Below are 22,647 nucleotides of genomic sequence, written 5' to 3' on the forward strand. Positions count from 1 at the left end.
CAAATGTGGTTGCTTCTTGGACACCAGTTTTATATGAAGTGTGGCCAGCACTCCTCTTATTCATGCATCTGGGAACCCTGATCTACAATCACACATCCTGCAGAAAATACAACTCCCCTATAAAAGCAACAAACACCTTAATTAGTTACATTCTGATGCTGTGCCCCTTAAATCCAAGCACAATTTAAGTATACCAAATAAATAATATCATTGTCAGCTCAGTCTCTCTTCCAGAGCACTTAAAAAACAGTTCTGATCCCCCCTTGTTTGTTTGTTTGTGTAGTTAAGATAATCCCTTTTGTTGTAACTCTATAATGGATGAATACATGCAGTATCTCATTAAAGAATTAATTAGAACCCAACAGACAGGTTAAACTTTTTGAACCACATCTGTTTATTTCTTTTTTAAAATTCTACATCAGTTGAAAGGGCAAAAGGGGACAAAGAGTGTACTGCAAAGTGACCTTGAGTGAGTCATTTTAATTTACCCTGTAGCTTAGTGATCTATGAGAATTCAGAATATTATGCTGCCCAAACATATTGCCAATGCTGGAAGCTGAGCCTAATATTATCTGGAAACCAGGATATTATATGGCCCAACAGCTATGAAATGTCTGCCATCTGAACAATATAGAAGAAAAAAGTAGTGTAAAAGCCTAAGCAATGAAAAGGCCCAGGCTTCACCCCTAGTGAAACTTTGCCAATGTTTGCAACAGTACTTGACAATGAGCATTAGACAGAACATACAAGAAATTTTATTTTGAAATAAAAGCAACTTTATTACTCTTGTACAAAATGTATTTAAAATATGAAATTAAACAAGATGTTTGCACAACTAGACAGTTATTGAAGAACACAGTTGGAAAGGACAAATCATTTTTCATTTTGACTCAAAGCAGTTTGTTAGTGAGATAAACATAAAACATTATATTCACCTGTAGCATGTAAAGTTTTATAAATATTTAATACAAAGCTCTCAACTTTACATATTAATCATACATTATTTTCTTTTTTTATCTCTCCCAGTTGGCCAATTTTGTAGCTCAAGGGGATTGCCTAGTCCAGTGGTTCTCAATATGTCTACTATCAGGGAACCTTTCCATATCAAGTAGTCTGCCACAGAGCCCCAGTGCATTTTAAAGGGGTGTTTGGCCACATTCTAGGGTACACACGTGGTTCATGTGGGATACTAACAAGGCCTATTATGCCTCATCATTGCCCCATGTGACCTGCACACTGCAATGGAAGATGGATAGTGGTTGACAATCTGACTTTCAGAGAGGCTTTTTCACCATGCTTGATCTTCTCATCAAGGTGTCTGTGAGAAACAAATACAGCTTGGAAAGGCACCAAATTTGCACACCACAGCAACAAAGAAACCCTATTAATAACATAGTTAAATGAAAGCTTTGCTAGATTTAAACAGTTACTTGTAATCTTTGTAATTCTACCAGTTTGTATCCAAATGCAGAGCAAGCAAATAGGGGAAACTAGTTAAGGGGGTAGGGAAACAACCCTGTCCAAAATGCTAAAAACAATAAACTAATAATACTTTGCATTTATATACAGCACTTCCCTGAGTGCCCAAACTACTTTACATACAATGCCTCAGCACCAGCTTTAATATGGAGAGCAGTATTATTAGCCCACCAATTGTACTATGGAGGTCTGAAAGATAGCAAGTTCTCTAACATCACCCATTAAATTTATGGCCAAGTTAAGCTTTGAACTGGGGGCATCTTGGCTCTTTTCACTCAGAGCAATTCTAACTCACAGATCCATTGGCTGGAGAGGGTTAGAACTGGGGGGTGGGTGAATGAGGACACAAATCTAAATCTACCCTATCTGTCCACCAGCAGCACAGACCAGCAGGGATTTGCAAGGGGCATATCATCTGCCACTTCATTCTCCACTTAGTATTGCACACTTCACCAGCACACTGCAACTCCTTTTATAAACATAACCTAAATTAAGGAAGCAGAGATGGTATTGCATGATTTGATATGAAATTCATATTTTATTTCATTATGTTCTATACTTGGTAACATTTCTATTTTTTCATTTTCTTAATTTATCATTGGCTTTTTGCAATTTAAATAGTTTTTTTAAAAAACCAGAATACATTTGTAAGACTTGCTTTGGCTTCAATAAACCATTCATTGATACAAGTCAGAATTAGCAGGGGATGGGGTGACAAATTCCAGAACCAGTCTGGTTTCCATTTTAAAATCATAAAGGTTCTCAAAGTGAAGTATTATTCTGGAGGCTTCCATTTTCTCCAATAATTTTGAATTGAATCATCTTGGATATTTAGATGTTATAGAAATGAGGGGAAATAGCTGAATTAAAAACTTCTGTAATAGTCATACATACCAGTGAATACTCTTTTGGAGTTCTTTTTTTAAGTTGCTGCATTAGACTTATAGCTGTTGTGACTCAATGCAATAGCCATTAACACTGAAAAATGTGAAAGTAGTTAGGCTGTACATAGGCAGATTTAAACTGGTGAGTGCCTAGCCCAAAACATAGAAAAACCCTTACTCGGTAGGGCTCTTTGCTACTTTAGTCAGCTTTCATTGTAGCAGAATTACTTCAGGATACCATATATTGATTTTTTGTTGCTTTAGATTTTGCTTACTGCACTGTATCTACTATCCAAACAATTCATATACTAAGCAGAATGGCCTCTACTTTTGTTTTTACTTCTTCTCAAAACTTAAAAAGAAACCAGCCAAACTGAGATTTCTCCCCTCTTTTCTTTTGTATCATTCTTGCCAGAAAAATACATAGAATGTAGTTTTGATATAATCCATTCATCTTGTTTCTGTTTCATCTTTTGCCTCAGTTTTTACTCTTTTTTTGTCAATTTCACTATAAGGGCCACAATTTAGCTAAGTTAGTCATTCCTGTCCCACTGAAGCCAATGCAAGAAAGTATTCATAACTAACTTAAATCCCAATTATTTCAATGGCACTTCATCATAATTAATGTTAGCCGATTCAGGGCTATGATTTCCAAAGCAGGGGCTGTTTATTACTAGCACTCACTGGTTTACATGGCTGTATGCAAGTGTTAAGTAGATGTACAAGTGACTTCAGAAATCTGTGCATTAGAAACCCAACCCCTGAAAATACCCAGATTCTACAACCTATATTTATTGATTTAAGGCTTTGTGATGATTTGCAACACTTTTTCAAAATCTTCTCTGGATTCTGCAGACCCAGAGAAAAATGTCTGTATTGCATGAAAGGCTATAAGACTAATAGGAGACAGAATAATTCAGAAACCAGTATCATCAAAATAACAGTTTCTCTCCTCAGTGTTTTAAGATCTTAGTACACCAGAAGCAACCACTACTCATTGTTCTATACAAAGTTACAGCAATTTTCTGTCATTCTCCGATCAATGGTGTGTACATGTGCATAATAAAGCATGGAAGAAAAGCCCAAATGAAAGATATTAACTTGATGAGAATAAAACCCTTTCATTATAATTCTATTCATATCTAGTAAAGAGTTGCAGCCAGTATAACATTTGTTTTTTTAAAATCAGTGTTGTTGGAGTTTAATGTATAACAGGGAACTTCCAAACAGTAGCTGCAACATGCCTCCTTCTCATTATTTATCATTTCAAATTTCCAACATCATACACTTTTCTCAAATTCACTAACAAATTGTGTGTAGAGACATATTAAAATATCGATCAGCATTTATTCCATCAGAACTGTACACAATGGGTATGTTCATGCATGCAAATGGAAAAGCGCTAGTCACCATGTGATAGTCAACACAGATCATCCCTTCATTTCTCCCAGTTTAATTCCCCTCTTTGCCTAAGACAGGAGGAGGCAATAATGCCTGGATGCTAGCAGTTTCCCACAACTCATATCTATAATTTCAGTGTGGTTATCTTAACATTTTATAACACTCAGCAGTACTCATTAGGTGACTAGAGTGGCAAATATCACTATTATACCTGGAAAAAAATTAAAGTATTGGGTGAAACTGTGGTCTTTGCCACTGTTTTCAATGGCATGTGAATGTGAATATCACATTTTCATTTCTCTACTTATTGCTGCAGTGGTTTTGTATACACATACTTAAGCTGGTAGATTTGGTGAACACAAAAATTCAGTATGAGGAAACAGTTTAGATGTGCTACATATATATATTGAAACATTTCCCTATTTCCCCCTCCTATTTTCTAAAGTAAGAGGTTTTGTCTAATTAATCTCATCTACCATATCATACACACTCCAGAGTGGCCCATGGAGCGGAGTGGAGCGGAGCCACAGAGTTGACCTCTTAACGCCAATGTCACTGTAGCTTATCTAGACATGGTTGGGAAGGAGGACAGCGCTGAGGATGGAGCTGTGTGGGCACACCGGCAGGTGTGTTAGATTGACTCAGTCAATATGCCTACATAACCCAACCGCACTACTGCCCTGCAACATCTAGGAATGCTAAAACAACAAAGTTGTTAGCAGGATAGCTCCACTCTCCTACACAAGCCATTATATAAATACCAGTAATGAAGTCATTCTCTGAGCGCCAATCCTTATGTAATCAAAGCAGCACTGTCCATACTCAATAGGAAGGTTATCACAAGGCTTGGGGAGATTTTGAAGAAGAAGCAGCACTCCAAACAGCCCAGTGAGGTGTAAGCATGGTAAGTGGCTACAAAAAGATATCTGTCTGTTGGAGGGGGAGGACTGGAGGTAAGGGGGATATGGACTATACTGGGAAATGGTATGGCTAGTTAAAACCATAAACAAGATCACTCCACGCTGCAACATTTTGTTACAGGTCCCTTTTTTTAAAAAAAAATCAATTATTTAGATTCAAAATACAGTATACATATATAAAAGCCTTAGTTTTCTTAAGAATGCAAGAAATGAATAACTATTTTAACATTCAGCAATAGTATTTAGCATTTATTTCTATGAAACTAGAGGAAAGAATTAAGTGAATCAAACCAAACTTATCACCACCCAGACCAAACAACCAGCAATTTTTGAAGCTTATTTCTTAAAATGGTAAATACACCTTGCCTTCCTGTAAAAGTAGATGCAGAGAAAAACAGAAAATCTGTTGCTATTTTGAAAGCAGTTTGATTACGATATTGACTGTACATTTGGTTTAAAAAATATTTTCAATGTAAATCTAAGACAGTACACATATAGGTCAGATAGCATACAGCACCCTGAAGTTTAGGTACAGAAAGCTTGATACTGACAAACCTAAGGTTAGAATGTATTCCGATTAACCACTCCCACCAGAAAGGGGGGAAAAAAACCAATATACTGTATTCAATTTGCTACCCTGGGGAAAGGGTGACTATTTTTGCGCACTGTTGTCAACACACTTATCTCTTTACACAGGTTTCTGCTAATGTCCTAAATTTGGGTTCCAGATGATCTAAAAAGTCAAGTGCCTCTTCGTCTTGCTGATCAGTGCAGCAGCCTACAGAGCCAGCCGCAGATCCTCTTCCTTCATAGTTATATGGAATGACATAGTCTTCGGAATGCTTATGCTCTTCATCCTGTCCACACAGATACACCTTCTGCATAGGGGGGGAAAAACTGTGTGTTACTTGTTTTCTTAAACTAACCTAAACATGACATAAAAATGATTTCGTTGATTTACCTTTCAATGTTTAATTTTTAATCAGAGTGTGTCCTCTAATGGGTTCCTATATATAAAAAATGCACATAATTGGTCTATATCATTCATTCTATGAAGAATTTAATAAAAGCAGACTTCTACTGATCACATATGTAATAATCAAATGCAAATAACTTCTTCATCAGTTTTTTAAAAACAGTGTTCAAAGAAAATGAGAGGCCTAGTTATATATTATTTATTGGGTTTTTTCTTATTTTTTATTTATACAAAAGAAGAAAAAAAGAACAGTACAATTGTTATCCTAAAAAAACCCACCCCCACCCTCCTGGTCTCATCAAACATGTTACATAGAGGAGAGTATTATAACCATCCTACACTAATGTTCACATTCCAAGAGATGCAAGTTGATAATCTTCAAGCAAACCATGAACGGATTAATGCCTGTGTGTGTGTGGGGGGGGGGAGATCTACTATGTTCAGTTATATATTATTTTTTACAGGCAGGCTCAGCTTCTGGGGCCCAGTTCATAGCCTATACAGATTCTTAGGCTGCACAGCAGCATCTTCTATCACCATTGGTCAATATTGGAAGAATACTGATCGATGAGGTCAAAGAGGAAAAAATCACTACAAAAAACTAGTTAAAATAAAGTAGATAGGCAAAACAAATACCTGGTCAGATAGAACAGACTTTCTTTAAAAGTGTAACCATTCAAAAGCAGAGCAAAATTAACTTCTCTAAATCCAAACACTAAACTAAAGGATTGCTTTTAATGAATGATAATATTCCAAGCTGCAGGGCAATTTCAAAGTAAACTCTATATATTTTCTCAGAACTCCATAACTGTAGATTATTAATATTATATACAACTAAAAATGTGAGCTATGAATAATCAGCATGCTTACCTCAGTTAGGCGAGGGTGTGTAAAATTTTGCCATTCTGAATAACTGTATCTATATGTATCCATTGCAGACTGTCCATATCCCCTTCCAGATTCCAGTGTGTGGTGTCCAAGTCCTTTGACAGATTCTAAGGTGTGGTGTCCTCCTCCCTTGACTGATTCCAGTGTCTGGTGTCCTCCTCCCTTGACCATTTCAAAGCATTCCTGTCCTCCAGTTTTTACTCCAACAGCCCCTTGGTCACAAGTAACCACATTTCCTGTTTTCACAGGAAGTATATTGGGATCCTAAAAGAAAAAAACAGCAACAGAGATCGTTTAGGGTACTTGGGGAGAAAGTATAGGATGAAGACTCAGAGCTAATGTGGATGTTATGAGAATCATGAAAATCTCAGCCCTGTCATTCAGTGCGGGATGCTGTTGTGGCAGCCGGCCTCAGGCAGCAACAAGAAAGCTCTTCTCCCCTGTCCATGATTTTGCTCTTGTGGAACCAGGCATGTCCCCTGGTGTTCCTGTGGGAGCTTGGACAGGGGGATGGGGTAGGCTTAGGCCTTAACGGTCACAGTCCAATCCCAATGGGTAATGATGCCTGGCTTGGCAACATCAATGATAGTTTATTGGCTTGATTGCAGCAGCAGGTGAGGTTGGGAAGCACTGCTCCTCTCCCTTGTGACAGAAATGGCATTGGCCAGGATCAAATATAAGGGGGACACCCCCATAAGGAGTCTAGTGGGGATACGCACAGGCCATGCCCCTAGTTCGGGAGGAGCCAGGACCTCTCCATCACGCACTTCCCCACTAATTACCCAGCAAGATCTCAAGGGCATGGCCTGTGACACAATGCAGTCTAAAGCTGGTGAATGCCTAAGGTGGCACCCCAACTGGCTAGTTGGGGTCAAACATTGCTACAGCAAGGGCTGTCAGAATGAAACCAGATCCTTGCCCTACTGCCATGCCAATCCCACAATCAATAAAGTTGTGGCCTGGTTCAATCCATTAAATGTTGTATATTCCCCATGGCTGGTGGGACATCCTGCGACTGCCTCACAAACATGGGATGTAATTTTGGCTTCCATATTCCCTGGTGAGTATTCAGCCTTTCCGGCACGTATCGAGCTTGTTCCATGCAGACTTACAATGGAAACAAAACAAATCAAATCAAATCAAACATCCCTGACTTCGCTTAACATGAAGCAATAGCCCATTTTCCCCCCACCACTTACATTTGTGATAGACACAAACAACTTCTTTGGTCCACAGATAAATGGAATTAGGAAATTCCCCAACTTTGAAGTCCCACCTTCGCCCAAATATCTTAGTGTAGATTTCAGGGTTGGAGTCATTGTTCTGTGTTACAACTATATTCACATGTCAGGTGGTCCAGCAAAGGACGAACAAGCTCCATGAAAATGCAGAAAAGTAAGTGACTAGGAGTAACCTGACACTTAAGCATAGAAAGTGCAGCCCAATCTGACCTGTTCAATTATGGTCAGAATGGGTGTATATGCTAAAAGCTTTCTCTTTGCTTGAAAAATTCAAATACTTTTTACTGAAATAATAAGCAGCTTCCCAATAAGCAAGGATGGTAGCTAATGCTAAGTACACTTCATATTCTTATTTGAATGATTAAATTTTTTGCTAAATTCAGTTCTCTTATCTGAACTCGTTAAGAATTAATGTCAAGTGTTTTTTACTATCTACTAAAGGAAACTGTCACACCCTATGATGCCTTAAACATGATGCCTGAACGTAAACACTGGTTTTCAAATTAACACAGCAACCAGCCATACAGTCATCCTATTTTTGATTCTTGAGAGTAACTGGCTGGGATATCATCGGATCTGTAATAGTTCCAACATTCAAAGTGCAACTAATTCCCTCTCCTCACTCCTTATAACCTTTTGTCCCCATTCTTCTTCTTTACTTGCCTTAAAAACTAAGGTAACTTCTTTTTACTGACTCTGTTCCTTCTGCCAAACTATAAATTACATTAAAAATGGCTTTTAAAGAAAATGCTTATTACTGGCATTTTATTTTGAAGGAAAAGCAGCTATGTGGAGTCCTGATCCAGTGGTGCAAACCCAATATGGATTGGAGGACATCTGCAAAAAATCATTTCCCCCAGTACTATTTGCTCCCCGAATTGTGACAATGCCTTTAGGGCCAAATAGCAGCCAGGAGGCTGGTAGAATACCAGTGCAGAGGAAGGTTTTCTTTTTCTTTTTTCAAATGTTTAATATTGCATGTAGTTTGCCTCTATCTCCCTCCCCTTTCCCTATAATTAGAATACCTTAGCTCTCTGATCCATCTCCATCTTAGACCTCTCTAGTTTGGTGTTTAAACAACATCTCTGCTATCTTTTCGGAGCCTTTTGAAGACTTTCCTCTTCCAACAAGCCTTTTAGGTTGAGACCTATCCCAGTCTGCGTCTGTGTTAGAATTGCTTAAGATGTTTTTAATGTTTTTAACCGTTTTTAAAAGTTGTTTTTTTAATGTTTTTAATGCTGTTTTGTTTTAATGTATTTTAAGATCTGTTTTTATGATGTTTTAAAGTGTTTTTAGCGCTTTGTTCGCCGCCCTGGGCTCTTGCTGGGAGGAAGGGTGGGATACAAATGAAATAATAAATAAATAAATAAATAAAATAAACATTAAAAACCTTTTCACTTTCTCAAATTGAGTCCCTCCTTCCCTCTCCTCTCCCTTTATGTCAAGAATAGAAGGCATCTAATGCCCCAGAAATAAATACAGAATATGACTTACCATTACTTCTTCTCCAGGTGCTTCAGTGTTTGATATGATTAAGTTCTGATTAGCTAAATCATCACACACATGCTTACTAGTACTCATAGGGGCAGCACCCCAGCAGCTACAAAGTGTTATCAGGATTACTGGGGGGAGGGAGAAGAGAAACAGACATAGTAAGACATGAGTGCATTATTATTAGTGTTTTATTTATTAATTACATTTTTACCATGTTCTTCCTCCAAGGAGGGCAGTATACACAGTCCATTCTGCTTCCCCCTTTTATCCACACAATATCCTCATGAGATAGTTTAAGATGACAGAAAGTTTTGTGGCTGACAGGGGATTTGAACTGGGGTCTCACCAATCTAAGTCAAGCACTCTTAACCACCACCCACATTGGTTGTCTATGTATGCTCAGAGCAAATACCAAATACATTTGCTTCAAAGTAAGCTCCACACTAGCTTCAGTAGAACTTGTTTCTAAGAAGTATATGTAAGAAAGACATACAAGTGCCATTTACTCTGTGACAAGCAAAGTCTTGCTTTAGATACTGTGCTAGTGTTCTCTTTTACTTAGAGGGCTAATTCAGACATAGCACCACACTGTTGATTAGAGCTATATGTATGAGTCACAGCAAACCTCAATCTTGTGGAGATCTTTGCATGCACCTTAGGTGATCAGAAGCATTTACTTCTAGTAAACTTCCTTTAATGTTGGAGAGGCACTTGCTTCCAGCAATACAGCTGTGGGAAGGTGACCACTAGCAACCACAATTTCTGGCTTAATCCACTAGCAACCACAATTTCTGGCTTAGTTTAACAAAGCTTAGTTTATGTATTGCAATATAAACAGTAAAAAAGAGGCAATTTTTCATTACATAAAAAAACCTCACAAACTGTTGCAGTATTTAAGAATCATAACAAGCTTCAGCATTTTCCTCAAGTTAAGGTCAAGGCAAACAATTTCAAATATATCCATCTCCTTATTTAAACAAGCACTATAGTAGACCTCAGAAACAAAAACAGAGACTAATCAAATAATCTGGTAGATGTCTGAAAGTAATTTAAATGCTCAATCTTATTCAGTGAAAATATGCAGAGCTCTGTCTCCAATATATTCTTTTAGTAGGAAGGGAGGAATCAGACAAAAACCCCTATTTCCACCATCCCAAAATGCCTATCTCTGGGATTCTAGCATATAAATAATGCCTCCATGCTCACATCAATAGGACGGGAACTGGGAGCAAGGCAGAGAACTGCTAGCTATATTGGGATGGCTGTGCTTTTAAAGGAAGGAACCTCGATGGGTCTTTCAGAGTCTGAAGTGCAGTTGTAGCTTAGTGTAGCGAAAGAGTTTTGCGAACTTCAGATATCAGAAGCAATCTCAGAATCTTATAATATGCCCCTTCAACTTGACATTCATGCCATATGTTGCATTTCATATAAAAAGAGTAATTATGCTTACATAACAGCAATAATGATCCCAAAATCATCGCAAGAATGGCCCAAAGACCAAGAGTAACATTAGGTGTCCGCTGTGGAAATGGTACTCGTGGTGTATAAGTACAGTCACTAGGGGTGGTACAATCACACAGTAAAATGAAAACTTTAGAGATTCCAGAGTGGCCTTCAGCATCAGTTACCATGACCTCAACTGTGTATTCACCATCTGCTAAATTAGCTGCTGGTTCCAGGTATGCAGATTTTTCTGTAATAAAAAAAACAGTGATGAACATTATTTCAAAATATTAGTTTAATAACTACATAAGTAAATTTTTAGAAATAAGATACACACCATCATGTTGTGTCAGTCTCCATTGTGGGTCATTAATTGAAAATGAGAACCTTTCTCTAGGACCTTCTGAATCAGCATCCACGGCAGTAATACAAACTGGTTTTCTGTCTCTACAAATTACGTAGTTTCTATTGACAATCACTGGGAAATTATCATTCTCATTTAACAGATTAATCACTAGTGTTCCAGTGCCTGTTTTACCACCTAGGAAATACAAAGAATTTTAGTGACACGGCCTTACAGTTTAATGCTATTTACAAGCTTTAAATAAAGATTGTCTTCATCCTACCCATGTTAATGAGTTATAATGAGAAACCTTGCACTTCTGAAATTATAAACGTTACTTCCATGGGAATACTGCTGTGATAGGCAGCAGTTCACAACAGATATTTGTATGAAAACCCTGACAATGGAATCTGAGATTGATTCAGTAGGAGAAGCTGTGCCAGGGTGGGTCCCACCACCTCTCAATACTTAAAATTAATTAGAAGGCATTTCAAGTTGCTATTTCATTTTTGTGCCTGCACATCATTCATTAGAAATGGCAAACCTTTTGTAATTAACAGAAAAATAAAACAGCTCCTGTCTTTGACACAGAAGCCTGGGAAAGTTGTGCATGCCCCAAAGGACAAAGGCATGTGTCCATATCATATAAATGGAGTGACCTTTACAAGAACAAATGCAGAGCCTTGAGAAATGCACACAAGAGTTTGTGCACTCATTCCAGGCCCTTTGGAAACAAAAGGATTAATTCCTGAATGGCAATATTTTTTTGTAAAGTATGCCAGTTATATTTTTGTACTGCTACTTTTATGACTGAGCTGTGCTTGCTCTATAAGCCTAATATTTGGATTTTAATAAGTTTGATATGCTGTTGATGCCATGTAATATTTTATGACATTATACTACTACTACTACTAATAATAATAATAATAATAATAATAATGTGTGTAGCCCACGATGAAATCATCAGTGAAAGGGAAGGATATAAATTTAATAAATAAAATCAACATTTTATAACTATTTATGAATCACCTTTTTATTTTTTTCCTAGGCCTTTGGGTCTGCTGTGGTTTTAGTCATGACTTGTGTTATGCCACCCTTGATTCTTTCTGGGATATAAATTTAATAATAAATAAATGGCTTCATGTCATCTTGAGTGGCAGGGGGCCAGAGCAACATGACACGTTGGAGAAAAAAATGTAACAATAAAACACTGATAGATCAAAAAGATCCCATACAATGAAAGAAACCTTGGATACTGCCATTTTAATAGTTAAATATACTTAGGAGTAACCTCCTAAGACACCTTTCCTATTAACATCTGTGTTTAAATCTGCGGTATTTTAAAAGCAAACAATGCATTTCATGGGAGGGTTTAAAAATATATTTTGTGCCAGTGCAAGAAGTTAAGGGAGTAATCCTAACTATGGGAAGCTACCATAATTTACACCATCTTAAATTAAGCTGGCATAAACTATGCCAGATCCACACCCCATTCAGGAGCAAGCCTGGCAGAGGGAGAGCAAGCCTTTAAAATAGAGTGTGACTTACACCATCCTTTTTGTCGGTGTATCTTCTGCTGGGTTTCCAGGTCATATGACTAAAGAGAATGGGATTAAGATCCAGTGTGAAGTCCACCCCATCCCACCCCCTTTCCAGAATGCCCCTTTTGGGGGACTTGTACAAGCCTCAGCTGAGCCAGATTCAGCTGAACCCCAGCTGAGTTGCAATGAAGGATTTACACCAGCATAGCCCCAGCTGAATCAGGGTTCACCCAGCTGTGCTGGAGATCTGCTGAATCCTAACTTGCTCATCCTTGTGGATCTTGAGTTTGGATTGCTTCATAAGTTAATATTGTTAAAATAAATGTAAAGAAGTTCATGTGGGACATGATTTCTTTAAAAAATAACAAAAACAAGGATACAGTAACAAACAAGGATAACTAATTGGCTTGAAAGTCAACGACCAACAACCGAATGCCCCCATTGTTTTGAGGGGGAAGGGGAAGAAATACTAAAGGAAAAGGTTGCATCCAAAGATGTAGTAGTATATGTTACAACAGATTATGGTGAAATCCTACAGGTGAGTGGCTGTGGGAACAGCCCAAGTGCTGTTCCACGAATAGAAAGGGTGGCCCACCAGCATTATGTGCTTATGCTGCCAGAGGTCCCCTGGTATGCCCATGGAGAGCTCTGCAGCTGTAGATGTCCTGCCAACATTGGTGTTCTGCCAACGATGTGGTCCAAAATGTCACATTCTGGAAATTGCTGCAGATCTGGAAGCTTGTAGTGGCTAGCTGCTACTGAGCCCAATTCAAGTTAATGGGTTTTGATGTAACACATCCTGAATGGCTTCAGGCCTAGCTATCTGAAGGAACATATCTCCCTGTACTGTTCTGCATGCTAATTGAGTTCTGCCTATGAGCTGAGATCTAGAGAGGCCCATCTGCTTACACCATCAGCAAAAAAAGCACAGGCTACCAGAACTCAAAATAGAGCCTTTTCTGTAGTGGCACCCTCACTGTGGAACATCCTTCCCCCAAAAGTTAGGTGCCAACATTTACTAGTTTCCTCAGCAGGTGAAAACATTTTATGTTGTCAGGCCTTTTAAGTTATCTGCATTGGACTTTACTGCTGTGTTACAAATGAAGGGATGTGTATATTGAATTTTATAATGTGAACTGTAGATATTATCAATGTTTTATTGGTTGGTTTTAAGTAGTTTTTGTATAGTGTGGCCCACCCCGAGATAATTTTATGATGAAGGACAGGATATAAATTTTATAATGAACATAGGAAGCTGCTTTATACAGAGTCACATCACTGGTCCATCAAGTTCAGTACTGTCTACACTGACTGGCAGCAGCTTTCCAAGATTTCTGGCAGGAGTCTTTTCCATCCTTACCTGTAAAGGTCAGGGATTGAACCTGGGATGTTCTGTGTGCAAAGCAGATAATCTACCACTCATTCCCCCCTTATGCCCCCAACATGCCCCCCAAAAGACCCAAAACTATGCTCACTCTGGGAGTGGCAGTGTAATTTCCCTTGCTTCCACTGAAGTCAATAGGAGGGAGGGGAGGAGAAAGAAGAAATGGAACAAAAAGCTGCTCCTTCACCTCCCGCCCTAGCTGTAGCTGACAAGGATGGCTCCAGATGTGCTAACCCCTTACTACAGATTCTCTCCCCATAGATGCACACACAGGTTGTACTCTAGATTAATTATGGCATTTCATACTCTTACTTATGGTATTTGATGATACTCACTTCGGTCTGTTGCAGAGACTGTTACGTTACACTGGTAGCGTCTCATCTGTGGGTCATCCCTGTCTAAAAGTCTAGTGGTTCTGATCTGACCTACATTGTCGATGGTGACCCAATTACATGGATCATTTATTATTCCATAGCTGTTAGGAACAAATATAGCTGTTAGGAACAAATACCAAATACAATGCTAAACGTTTTTAAGCTTGGTGCTGTGAAATAAACTGGTGCACAGCCTCCTTGAACTACCAGTCTACAGCAATGGATTCTGGAGTGACTTCATAGTAGGTAATAGCCTGGAGTATATAGAAGTTCTCTATAGCTTAGGACTGTGGTGGTTCCCTGTTATTCTGGTGTCCTATTTCCCCAAATATTTAGAATGTGGAACACTTAATTCTCCCAGCTGATATGCTTCCCATTGGAATATTTGGCAATATTCCGTGAGATGGTAAGACCATCAAGCCAGCATGGAACCCATAGGATATATCCAGTGCAAACACATAATGCTCCAATTTAACAGAACAGGGTTATTTGTGTAACATGCAAATAAATACCACCACCCCCAGTATAGTGGTGCAAAAACATTTATTTGGGTATATGATGATAATGCTATTATAACATGATTTAGGCAACAAAATTCTATACCGTATGCCTTCACTGTTTCCGGTTTCTGGATCCCTTGCGAGGTATTGGCCAACCACTGTTCCAGCTTCCAAACATTCCTTGATATTTAAAATATATACACAAGGATCAAAAACAGGCCCTTCATCTATATCCCGTACTTTGACAACAACCACACAAGTACTTGTAGAAATTGCTCTTGAATTTGGTGCCAAAATATAAGGTGCTTCATTATTTACAACAATTTCCAATCTTCTCTCCTTGGTTTTCTCATAGTCTAGTCCCTGAAACATAAATATAAATAAAGTCAAACCATATACACATAGCAAATATGGATAATGAAGTATGGCAAAAGTGATTAAAAAATACTATGATTCCCCATTCAGTATCAGATTGTGGATGGAATGTCCCTTCCCTTGGTTTCAAAGGCCTCCCAGATAAATTTGCCAAGTAAGGATTTTAATGGGCTCTCCTGTCTGGTGGGCCAGAAGGCCACTTCTTGCCCTTTACCTTCCAATTTGCCTTAAAACAGGCATAGGGAACCGCTAGCCTGCTGCCCAAATTAAGCCCGCTGGGGATCTTATTTGGCCCATGAGACTGCTTCTCCCCCCAACCACACCCAACTACAGCTACAAAAGAACAGTTAGGAGACTAAAGTTGCCCTCCCAATTGAGCCTCTGCATTCAGTGCCTTTTAAATTTTGTGTCAAATGCAAGTCTCGCTGGGATCTGCTCCTGAGTGGAGCCAAATTCAAGCCAGGTTACAAAGAAAGGAAGGATGAACTGGGGACACATTTAAAGTGTCCTTCCAAGTCTTTCCTTTAAAGTTGAACCATCTGATGTCGTCATGATTGACAAGTGAGTGACCACACCTACTTGTCTGCAAGGTTTGGGGGACTTCAGGATCCAGTCCTTTACCCCTGTCTCCCTTTGCATGTTTTGGTAAAAAAGCATGGAGTCAGTTTGATACCAGGGCTGTGGAGTCGGTATGTCAAACCTTCAACTCCGACTTCTCTATTTTTCTACTGTCCAACTCCGACTCCTTCATAAATGGCAAATGTATATTAATTTTTCTACTCTCTGACTCCGACTCTGACTCCTTCATAAATGGCAAATGTATATTAATGTATTAATATCAATAAATTAATATTAATATTAAAATATTAATTTTATTTTGAAGTCGGAGTCAGTACATTTCTACCGACTCCGACTCCACCCAAAATTGCTTCCAACTCTGACTCCACAACTCTGACTCCACAGCCCTGTTTGATACTCCACCATTGTTGGCAAGTACCAAATAGACACTTAATGACAGAGATGCTTTCTTGTCCTGCCTGACATTACCTTCACAATTTGCATCCTTGGTTGTTAATATGCAGATAGACTGGGGTTCACCAATAGGATAAAGGTTTTTAAAAACCTGTTTTTCCATGAAAGGAGTCCATCCAATCTCAGTACTATGTGTCAGACTTTCCAGTAATTTCAAAAGGAAGCAAGATTTGTTTTGTAAACTGTTGCGTGGCAGTTATACTAGTGAACACTTTCTATGTACAATAGTACTAGACAAGTGGGAGATGCAACTGAGATAAGGATGAGATATAAATCTAATAAATAAATAAATAATAAAATGTTGCAGAATAGAGTGCTGTTGTTCAGGATTCATTCTATAGTCTTCTCCTTATTTTCTGATTTGTCTCTGAAGTCAGTCAGCATTCTGTGGCCTCTGAGCATGCTCAATCCTTATTAAGCTGTTTTTGGGCTCATCCCCTTAACATTTTTCTGAAGATTTTGTGCTTCTGCAAACCTTGGGTCCCCTCCCCCTCCAGCATGCTGATACCTTCCTGTTGTATAAGTGGTGGCATTTTAGCAACATAAGCAATAGCACTCAAAACCTGAACATAGGGAATGATGACACAACACTGGAACTATATTGTATGTTTCTTCCTTTACAGTTTTTTTTAAATTCCAGAAGAGAAAAATTACATCTACTTTAAAAGCCTTTTAAGTAGACACCTTATCCCAGTCTGCGTCTGTGTTTAATTGCTTTTTAATATATGTTTAAACCTTCTTTTTAAAAAATTTTAAGCTTTTTAAAAAATGTTTTTAAAGATGTTTTGTTTGAATATGTTTTTAATTTTGTGTTTTAATATATTCTGAAGTCTGTTTTTATGATGTTTTAAAATGTTTTTAGTGCTTTTGTTTGCCACCCTGGGCTCCTACTAGGAGGAAGGGCAGGATATAAATCTAATAATTAATTAATTAATTAAGAAGCAAGTAAAATGAAAATAATGAGACATCTACAGTGGTTTGTATCACATGTCACGCTAAACCAAACCTTGGTTTAGAGTGAACCAATGAACACCACTTTGCTCCTCCCCAGTCCTTCTTGCTGCTGCACTGCACTAAGCTAAGCCAAGGTTTGGCTTAGTAAATCATCCAAAGCGGGGCTTATGGTTAAGCTCTCTCCTCACTAACCACAAGCTATAACCAAGCCTGTAATGTGAGCAAAGCCAGTATTTGGTCAATGGACAGATTGGAAAAAATTACTGTTAAGATATTATAATAAATTTAAATTTTGAGACAACAGTCCAACTGCAGAAAGTAAGAGATACTGAAATCTGACTGAAAATTATTACTAATGTCTGTGTTGCCCAAATAGGATTGGATTCCCTTGAAAAACTCTAAACTACTTATGAAAGTATTTTGCATTCCATTTCACAGGTTACCTTTTCAATACATAAAGTACCAGTATTTGAGTCTGGATTTTTTATAATTTTGAAAGCACCATCTTCATTTCCCCTTATAATGTTGAAGGTAGCATGCCAGGCTGGTGTTCCAGGTGAATCTTTGTCTACGACACCAATGTCCATTACTTTTGCATCAATTGTATTTTCAGAAACATACGCTTCATACTGAAATTAACAAGATTTTCAGAGATTAGTTTACTGTACATAGTTCAAAACCATATAATCACAGTTCCAAGATGGGAGATACTTGGCTCAGCAATACTACATGTGAGAAGGGTCTTGGGATTGTTGTTGATCAGAAGCTGAATATGAGCCAATAGCATGATGCCGCTGCAAAAAAGGCAAATGCTATTTTAGGGTGCATTAACAGAAGTATAGTTTCCAAATCACGTGAAGTATTGGTTCTATTTGGCACTGGTTAGGCATCATCTTGAGTACTGTGTCCAGTTCTGGACGCTGCACTTTAAGAAGGATGCAGACAAACTGGAACAGGTTCAGAAAAGGGCAACAAGGATGATCAGGGGACTAGACACAAAGCCCTATGAGGAGAGACTAAAAGAACTGGGCATGTTCAGCCTTGAGAAGAGAAGACTGGGGGGAGACACGATAGCACTGTTCAAGTACTTGAAATGTTGCCACACAGAGGTGGGCCAGGATCTCTTCTCAATTGTCCCAGAGTGCAGGACATGGAATAATGGGCTCAAGTTGCAGGAAGCCAAATTTCAACTGAACATCAGGAAAATCTTCCTAACTATTAGAGAGGTACAACAATGGAACCAATTACCTACGGAGGTGTGGGTGCTCCAACACTGGAGGCATTCAAGAGGCAGCTGGACAGCCACCTGTCGGGTATGCTTTAAGTTGGATTCCTGCACCGAGCAGGGGTTTGGACTCAATTGTCTTAATAGGCCCCTTCCAACTCTACGATTCTATGATATAATTTAATAATTAGATTAAATCTGTGCCAGCAACTGGAATATTAAAATGTGCATTTTTATCTTTCCAATTCAGGGTAAGTAATAAGGAAACAGCGGGGCAGCTTCTTACCAAGGCTGATTTAAGTGTGGAGTTAGCAGCTGTGGGTTTAGACACATATTTATGTAATTAATTCAGATGATACCAACAAAATAAACACCAGAGAATATAGAAAATTTGAAAATGAGAAATAATGGTCTAATACATTTGAAGGCAGCAAACATACCATGCTGTGTTCACACATGGGTGCATGATCGTTTGTATCTTCAACCTGAATTACAACTGTTCCAGTAGTGCACAAACCAAAGGGCTGACCTCCCATATCTCTTGCTTCTACCAGTATTGTGAATTGTTGTATATTCTGAAAAAGACCATAACAAACAGTATGTGAATATCGTCCAGCTATATGGAATGAATGAGAAGGAGGAGGAATGAAGAAGAAAAAAAGAGATCAATGGCCCGCAAGATCCTCTTGCTAGTGATCCACTTTGGTCATATTTTTTTCTATGCTGCAAGTTCCTAACTGCACAAATGCTTTTAAGGCTTCTTATGCAGATTCAGTTGCCTGCTTGTCAGCAGTGAGTTTCCTTTCCCCTGCCCTCACTGTTGCCTCCTGCAAAAAGTTGATTAAAAGAGAGATAACCTCTCTTTTTTCCCTGTTGAGGAAAGGAGGGATAGCTTCCCTTTCCCTTTCTGTTCACCTTTTGCAGGATGAAGCAGCAGCAAGGTGGTGCTTGTACTTTCTGCAACAGCTTGGCACTAGCGTAAACCCGCCTTTTCTGTACAGGACTCAGAGAAGGGAAGGTTCATTGACAATCACAAAGTAATGGGTTTGGACAGCAAAACAAACCAACTTGTGCATCCCTGCCTTTATTTATTTTTATTTATTATTAAATTTATATTCTGTGCTTCCTCCGAAAAGGAATCTTTTTGTATTTGTTTATGTATTAGCTTGTATGTGTCACAGTACTAGTACAAACATTTGTGTGACTATTTGCTCACAGATAAGGTTTTGCAATGCACTTGATCTTACAGCTTCAAACACAACAGAAGGGGTAGCACAGAAAGAAGGGAGTGGGTAGGAATGGCCATCATGACTTGAACTAGCATTCTATTCACTGGTATGATAATCGATCCGTTCCATGCAAAACTGAGCTCAGAGAATGGCTGAAGAATGTTATCCAGGTCATCTTATAATGTGGCATTTGTCTTCACCCTAAGAGTGTGAACTGTGAACCAGGGGGGTCTGAGTTCAGAACTTGCCACAGCAATAAATGTAGCTTTAACTGCTACCCCTTCACCCCAACAATATGGGAATAATACTACCAACCTACCTTACAGATATGTCAAAAACACTGAGATAATCTATATTATCTATATGGCCTAAGATGAAACATTTTTAAAGTAATGCTACCTTTTTTCCTCATCCTTTTTAAGTCTATACTGGAATTTGGAAAGGAGCCTTGGGTGTACTTTCTTTCCTCACCTGAGAAACTCAGTGATGCAGTAAGGCCAACTGATAGCAAATCACAATATCCTTCCTCGTTTAAGTCACTTACTGCTATGAAGGCTTTCATGAATCACCACAGATTCATCAGTTCTGTGCTAGCAGCTGGCCCTCCCCTACAACCCATTTTCATAGTTCTTTTACCAAGCTCTTTGTCTTCTGTCCTGATTTCGGTGCCCTGGGCTGAATTTAGAACATGGCTGAAGCTAAAGAAGCAGACATCATATATAAATGAAAGCAAGTTCTTATCTTTCATCTTTCCATCATACTAGGACACTGTGCACTGAATTAACTCATTCTCCAGAGCAGTAGTGGGGAATCTGTATTCCTCCAGATGTTGTTAGACTTCAATGCCCTTCAGCCCCAGTCAGCAAGGGGAAAGGAGAAGATGGGAATTTTAGTCCAGCAACATTTGGAGGGCTACAGATTCCCCACCCCAGTATAAACTGCATGTACACATCAAAAAGCCAGTCAAAACAAGAGACAAGAAGGCCATGTGTCTGCATATTCATAATATCCAGAGAAACACAATCTCAGCAGGCACTGTCTACCTTCCAACAGGCTGTGCAAGAGGCACTGCCACGCCTGGTTCTTTTCTCATAAAAAACAGACCAAGCCATGCTTCTCCTTACCACCCAGTAGAAATTGCCCAGAGATACATGACTGCTATAAAATTATTCTGTCACTTCAGTAGTTATATCTCTTCTATGCAGTTATGTCTCTTGACTGGGCTTGTTCAAATGCAAAGTGCAATAGCTCAAAATGGGTAAGACATTCAGTATACAGACTACATTTACAACAGCTTTCCTCTTTTTCTCATTCATGAACTCCTGCTGCAAAATGTTGTTGTTGTTTTCAGAGATTCATGGGTCCTCTATCTCCCCCACCCCAAATTCTGTCTTACTGATAGGCATAATTCTTAACAACATTAGAATTTCAATAAAATTACCTCTCTGTCCAGAAATGGCGATGCCAACGTAATAGAACCTGTATCTGGATTTATACTGAATATATTGGCACCTTGAAAAGGTAGAGGATTTTGGCCCACAATTCTGTATTTCAGTTTTGTGTGCAATGTATCAGGTTCATCTCTGTCTGTTGCAGTTATTTGTCCAATTAAGGTACCTGCATAAACAAATTATCAGTGTTACATTTTTAACATTGTACTGTAACATGCGGCTCAAATGATTGGAGATCTAGCCTAAAAAAGCACTGCACATACACAACCCACTCCTACAGTACTTGAAAAGAAAACACTACATAATTGTTAATTACAACCTCAGTAAAGCCTGTGGTCACAACTGATGTTTTGCAACTTCTTGTTTCAATAGGGCTCGTGTAAAGGGTTCCAGCATGAGCCCTGCTGAAATGAAGACAAGATGTGCAGCAGTGCGTGGTGTCCTGCAATATTTGCATTATTTTTTAAAAGAAATCATTCTGAGCTTTTAGTTAATTACATATACTTGTAATGTATCTACATATTTCATTTCACAGAGATTGCTAACAAAACAAATTTCTTAAATGGGTGGGAAACACACCCAACAGAAAATAATAATCTAAATTTGACATTAAGGGTCATATTTTTATAAATCTATGTTGATTTATATCTAAAAACATAGTCTCAGGGTTACTTGTTCCCCAACCATTCTTAGTGGAACATGATCAGTTAGTGATTATATGACACTGCACCGTATAAATACGTGCATGATTGTTGCTGTCTATTTGGCAGTATTCTAGGCATACTGTAGCCTCAGTTGTTCTTGCCTAGTCTGTTACATTCATTTTGAAAATTACCATCTAACAACTGTCCCTGACTTCACAAGCAGCATTTGAATGCACAACAATGCAAAGTTTCCAAGAGAAACAACTTTTATTCTATCTAGAAAATAATCTCCTCCTTACCATTTTGCAGCAAAGGTTTACATAATGCTTAATGAAAACAAGTCTCACACTCTCCAAACTGGATATATCTTTATAATAACAATACAAATTTACAGAAGCTTTCAGTAAGAAATCTGATTTCACCATTCTTACAAAGAGGGAATGTTCCATACAAATAAATCTGGGTGCAAATTTCAGTCTAATCGGAAAGCTTTCGAAAACTTGATAGGAGGGGTTATAGCCCAGTGATAAAGCACATACTTTGAAAGTAGACGGTCCTGACTCCCAGGTTCAATCCCAGGCACCTCCAGTTAAATGATCAGGTAGCAGGTGATGGGAAAGAACTCTGCTGCAATTCTTGGACTGCTGCTGCCAGTCAAAGTAGACAATATGGACCAGAAGGACCAGTCATTTGACTTGGGGTATGGCACTTTTATATGTTCATATATACTGATGCACAATATAATAATAAAATGGCACAGATACACATAATTAGCGTAACTGTACTATTTTTTTTATTTCTAACCTGCCCCATTCCAATGGGATAGTGCAGTCAATACATTTAAAATCCAATGCAATACCGTAAACAAA

At 38.5% G+C, this 22,647-nt stretch overlaps 1 protein-coding gene across 2 annotated transcripts in view; it reads right to left on the reverse strand.

The window, feature by feature from the left end:
- Nucleotides 1-370: 370 nt before the first annotated feature.
- Nucleotides 371-22,647, reverse strand: part of LOC133370813 (desmocollin-2-like) — a 39,627-nt gene continuing 17,350 nt past the window's right edge. The window contains exons 7-17 of one of the 2 annotated variants that reach the window (XM_061597687.1): nt 21,125-21,300; nt 18,895-19,029; nt 17,673-17,858; nt 14,972-15,231; nt 14,330-14,469; nt 11,064-11,267; nt 10,734-10,976; nt 9,284-9,411; nt 6,531-6,812; nt 5,646-5,691; nt 5,475-5,562 (exon numbers count right to left, since the gene is read on the reverse strand). In XM_061597687.1, the coding sequence (XP_061453671.1) occupies nt 5,656-5,691; nt 6,531-6,812; nt 9,284-9,411; nt 10,734-10,976; nt 11,064-11,267; nt 14,330-14,469; nt 14,972-15,231; nt 17,673-17,858; nt 18,895-19,029; nt 21,125-21,300 (1,790 nt within the window). In that variant the 3' untranslated portion in view covers nt 5,475-5,562; nt 5,646-5,655. Of the gene's footprint in view, nt 5,563-5,645; nt 5,692-6,530; nt 6,813-9,283; nt 9,412-10,733; nt 10,977-11,063; nt 11,268-14,329; nt 14,470-14,971; nt 15,232-17,672; nt 17,859-18,894; nt 19,030-21,124; nt 21,301-22,647 lie in introns of both variants that reach the window. The other variant, XM_061597680.1, reaches the window with a different exon arrangement.

The sequence above is a fragment of the Rhineura floridana genome, chromosome 1, assembly GCF_030035675.1.
Source record: "Rhineura floridana isolate rRhiFlo1 chromosome 1, rRhiFlo1.hap2, whole genome shotgun sequence".
NCBI classification, from domain to species: Eukaryota; Metazoa; Chordata; class Lepidosauria; order Squamata; family Rhineuridae; genus Rhineura; species Rhineura floridana.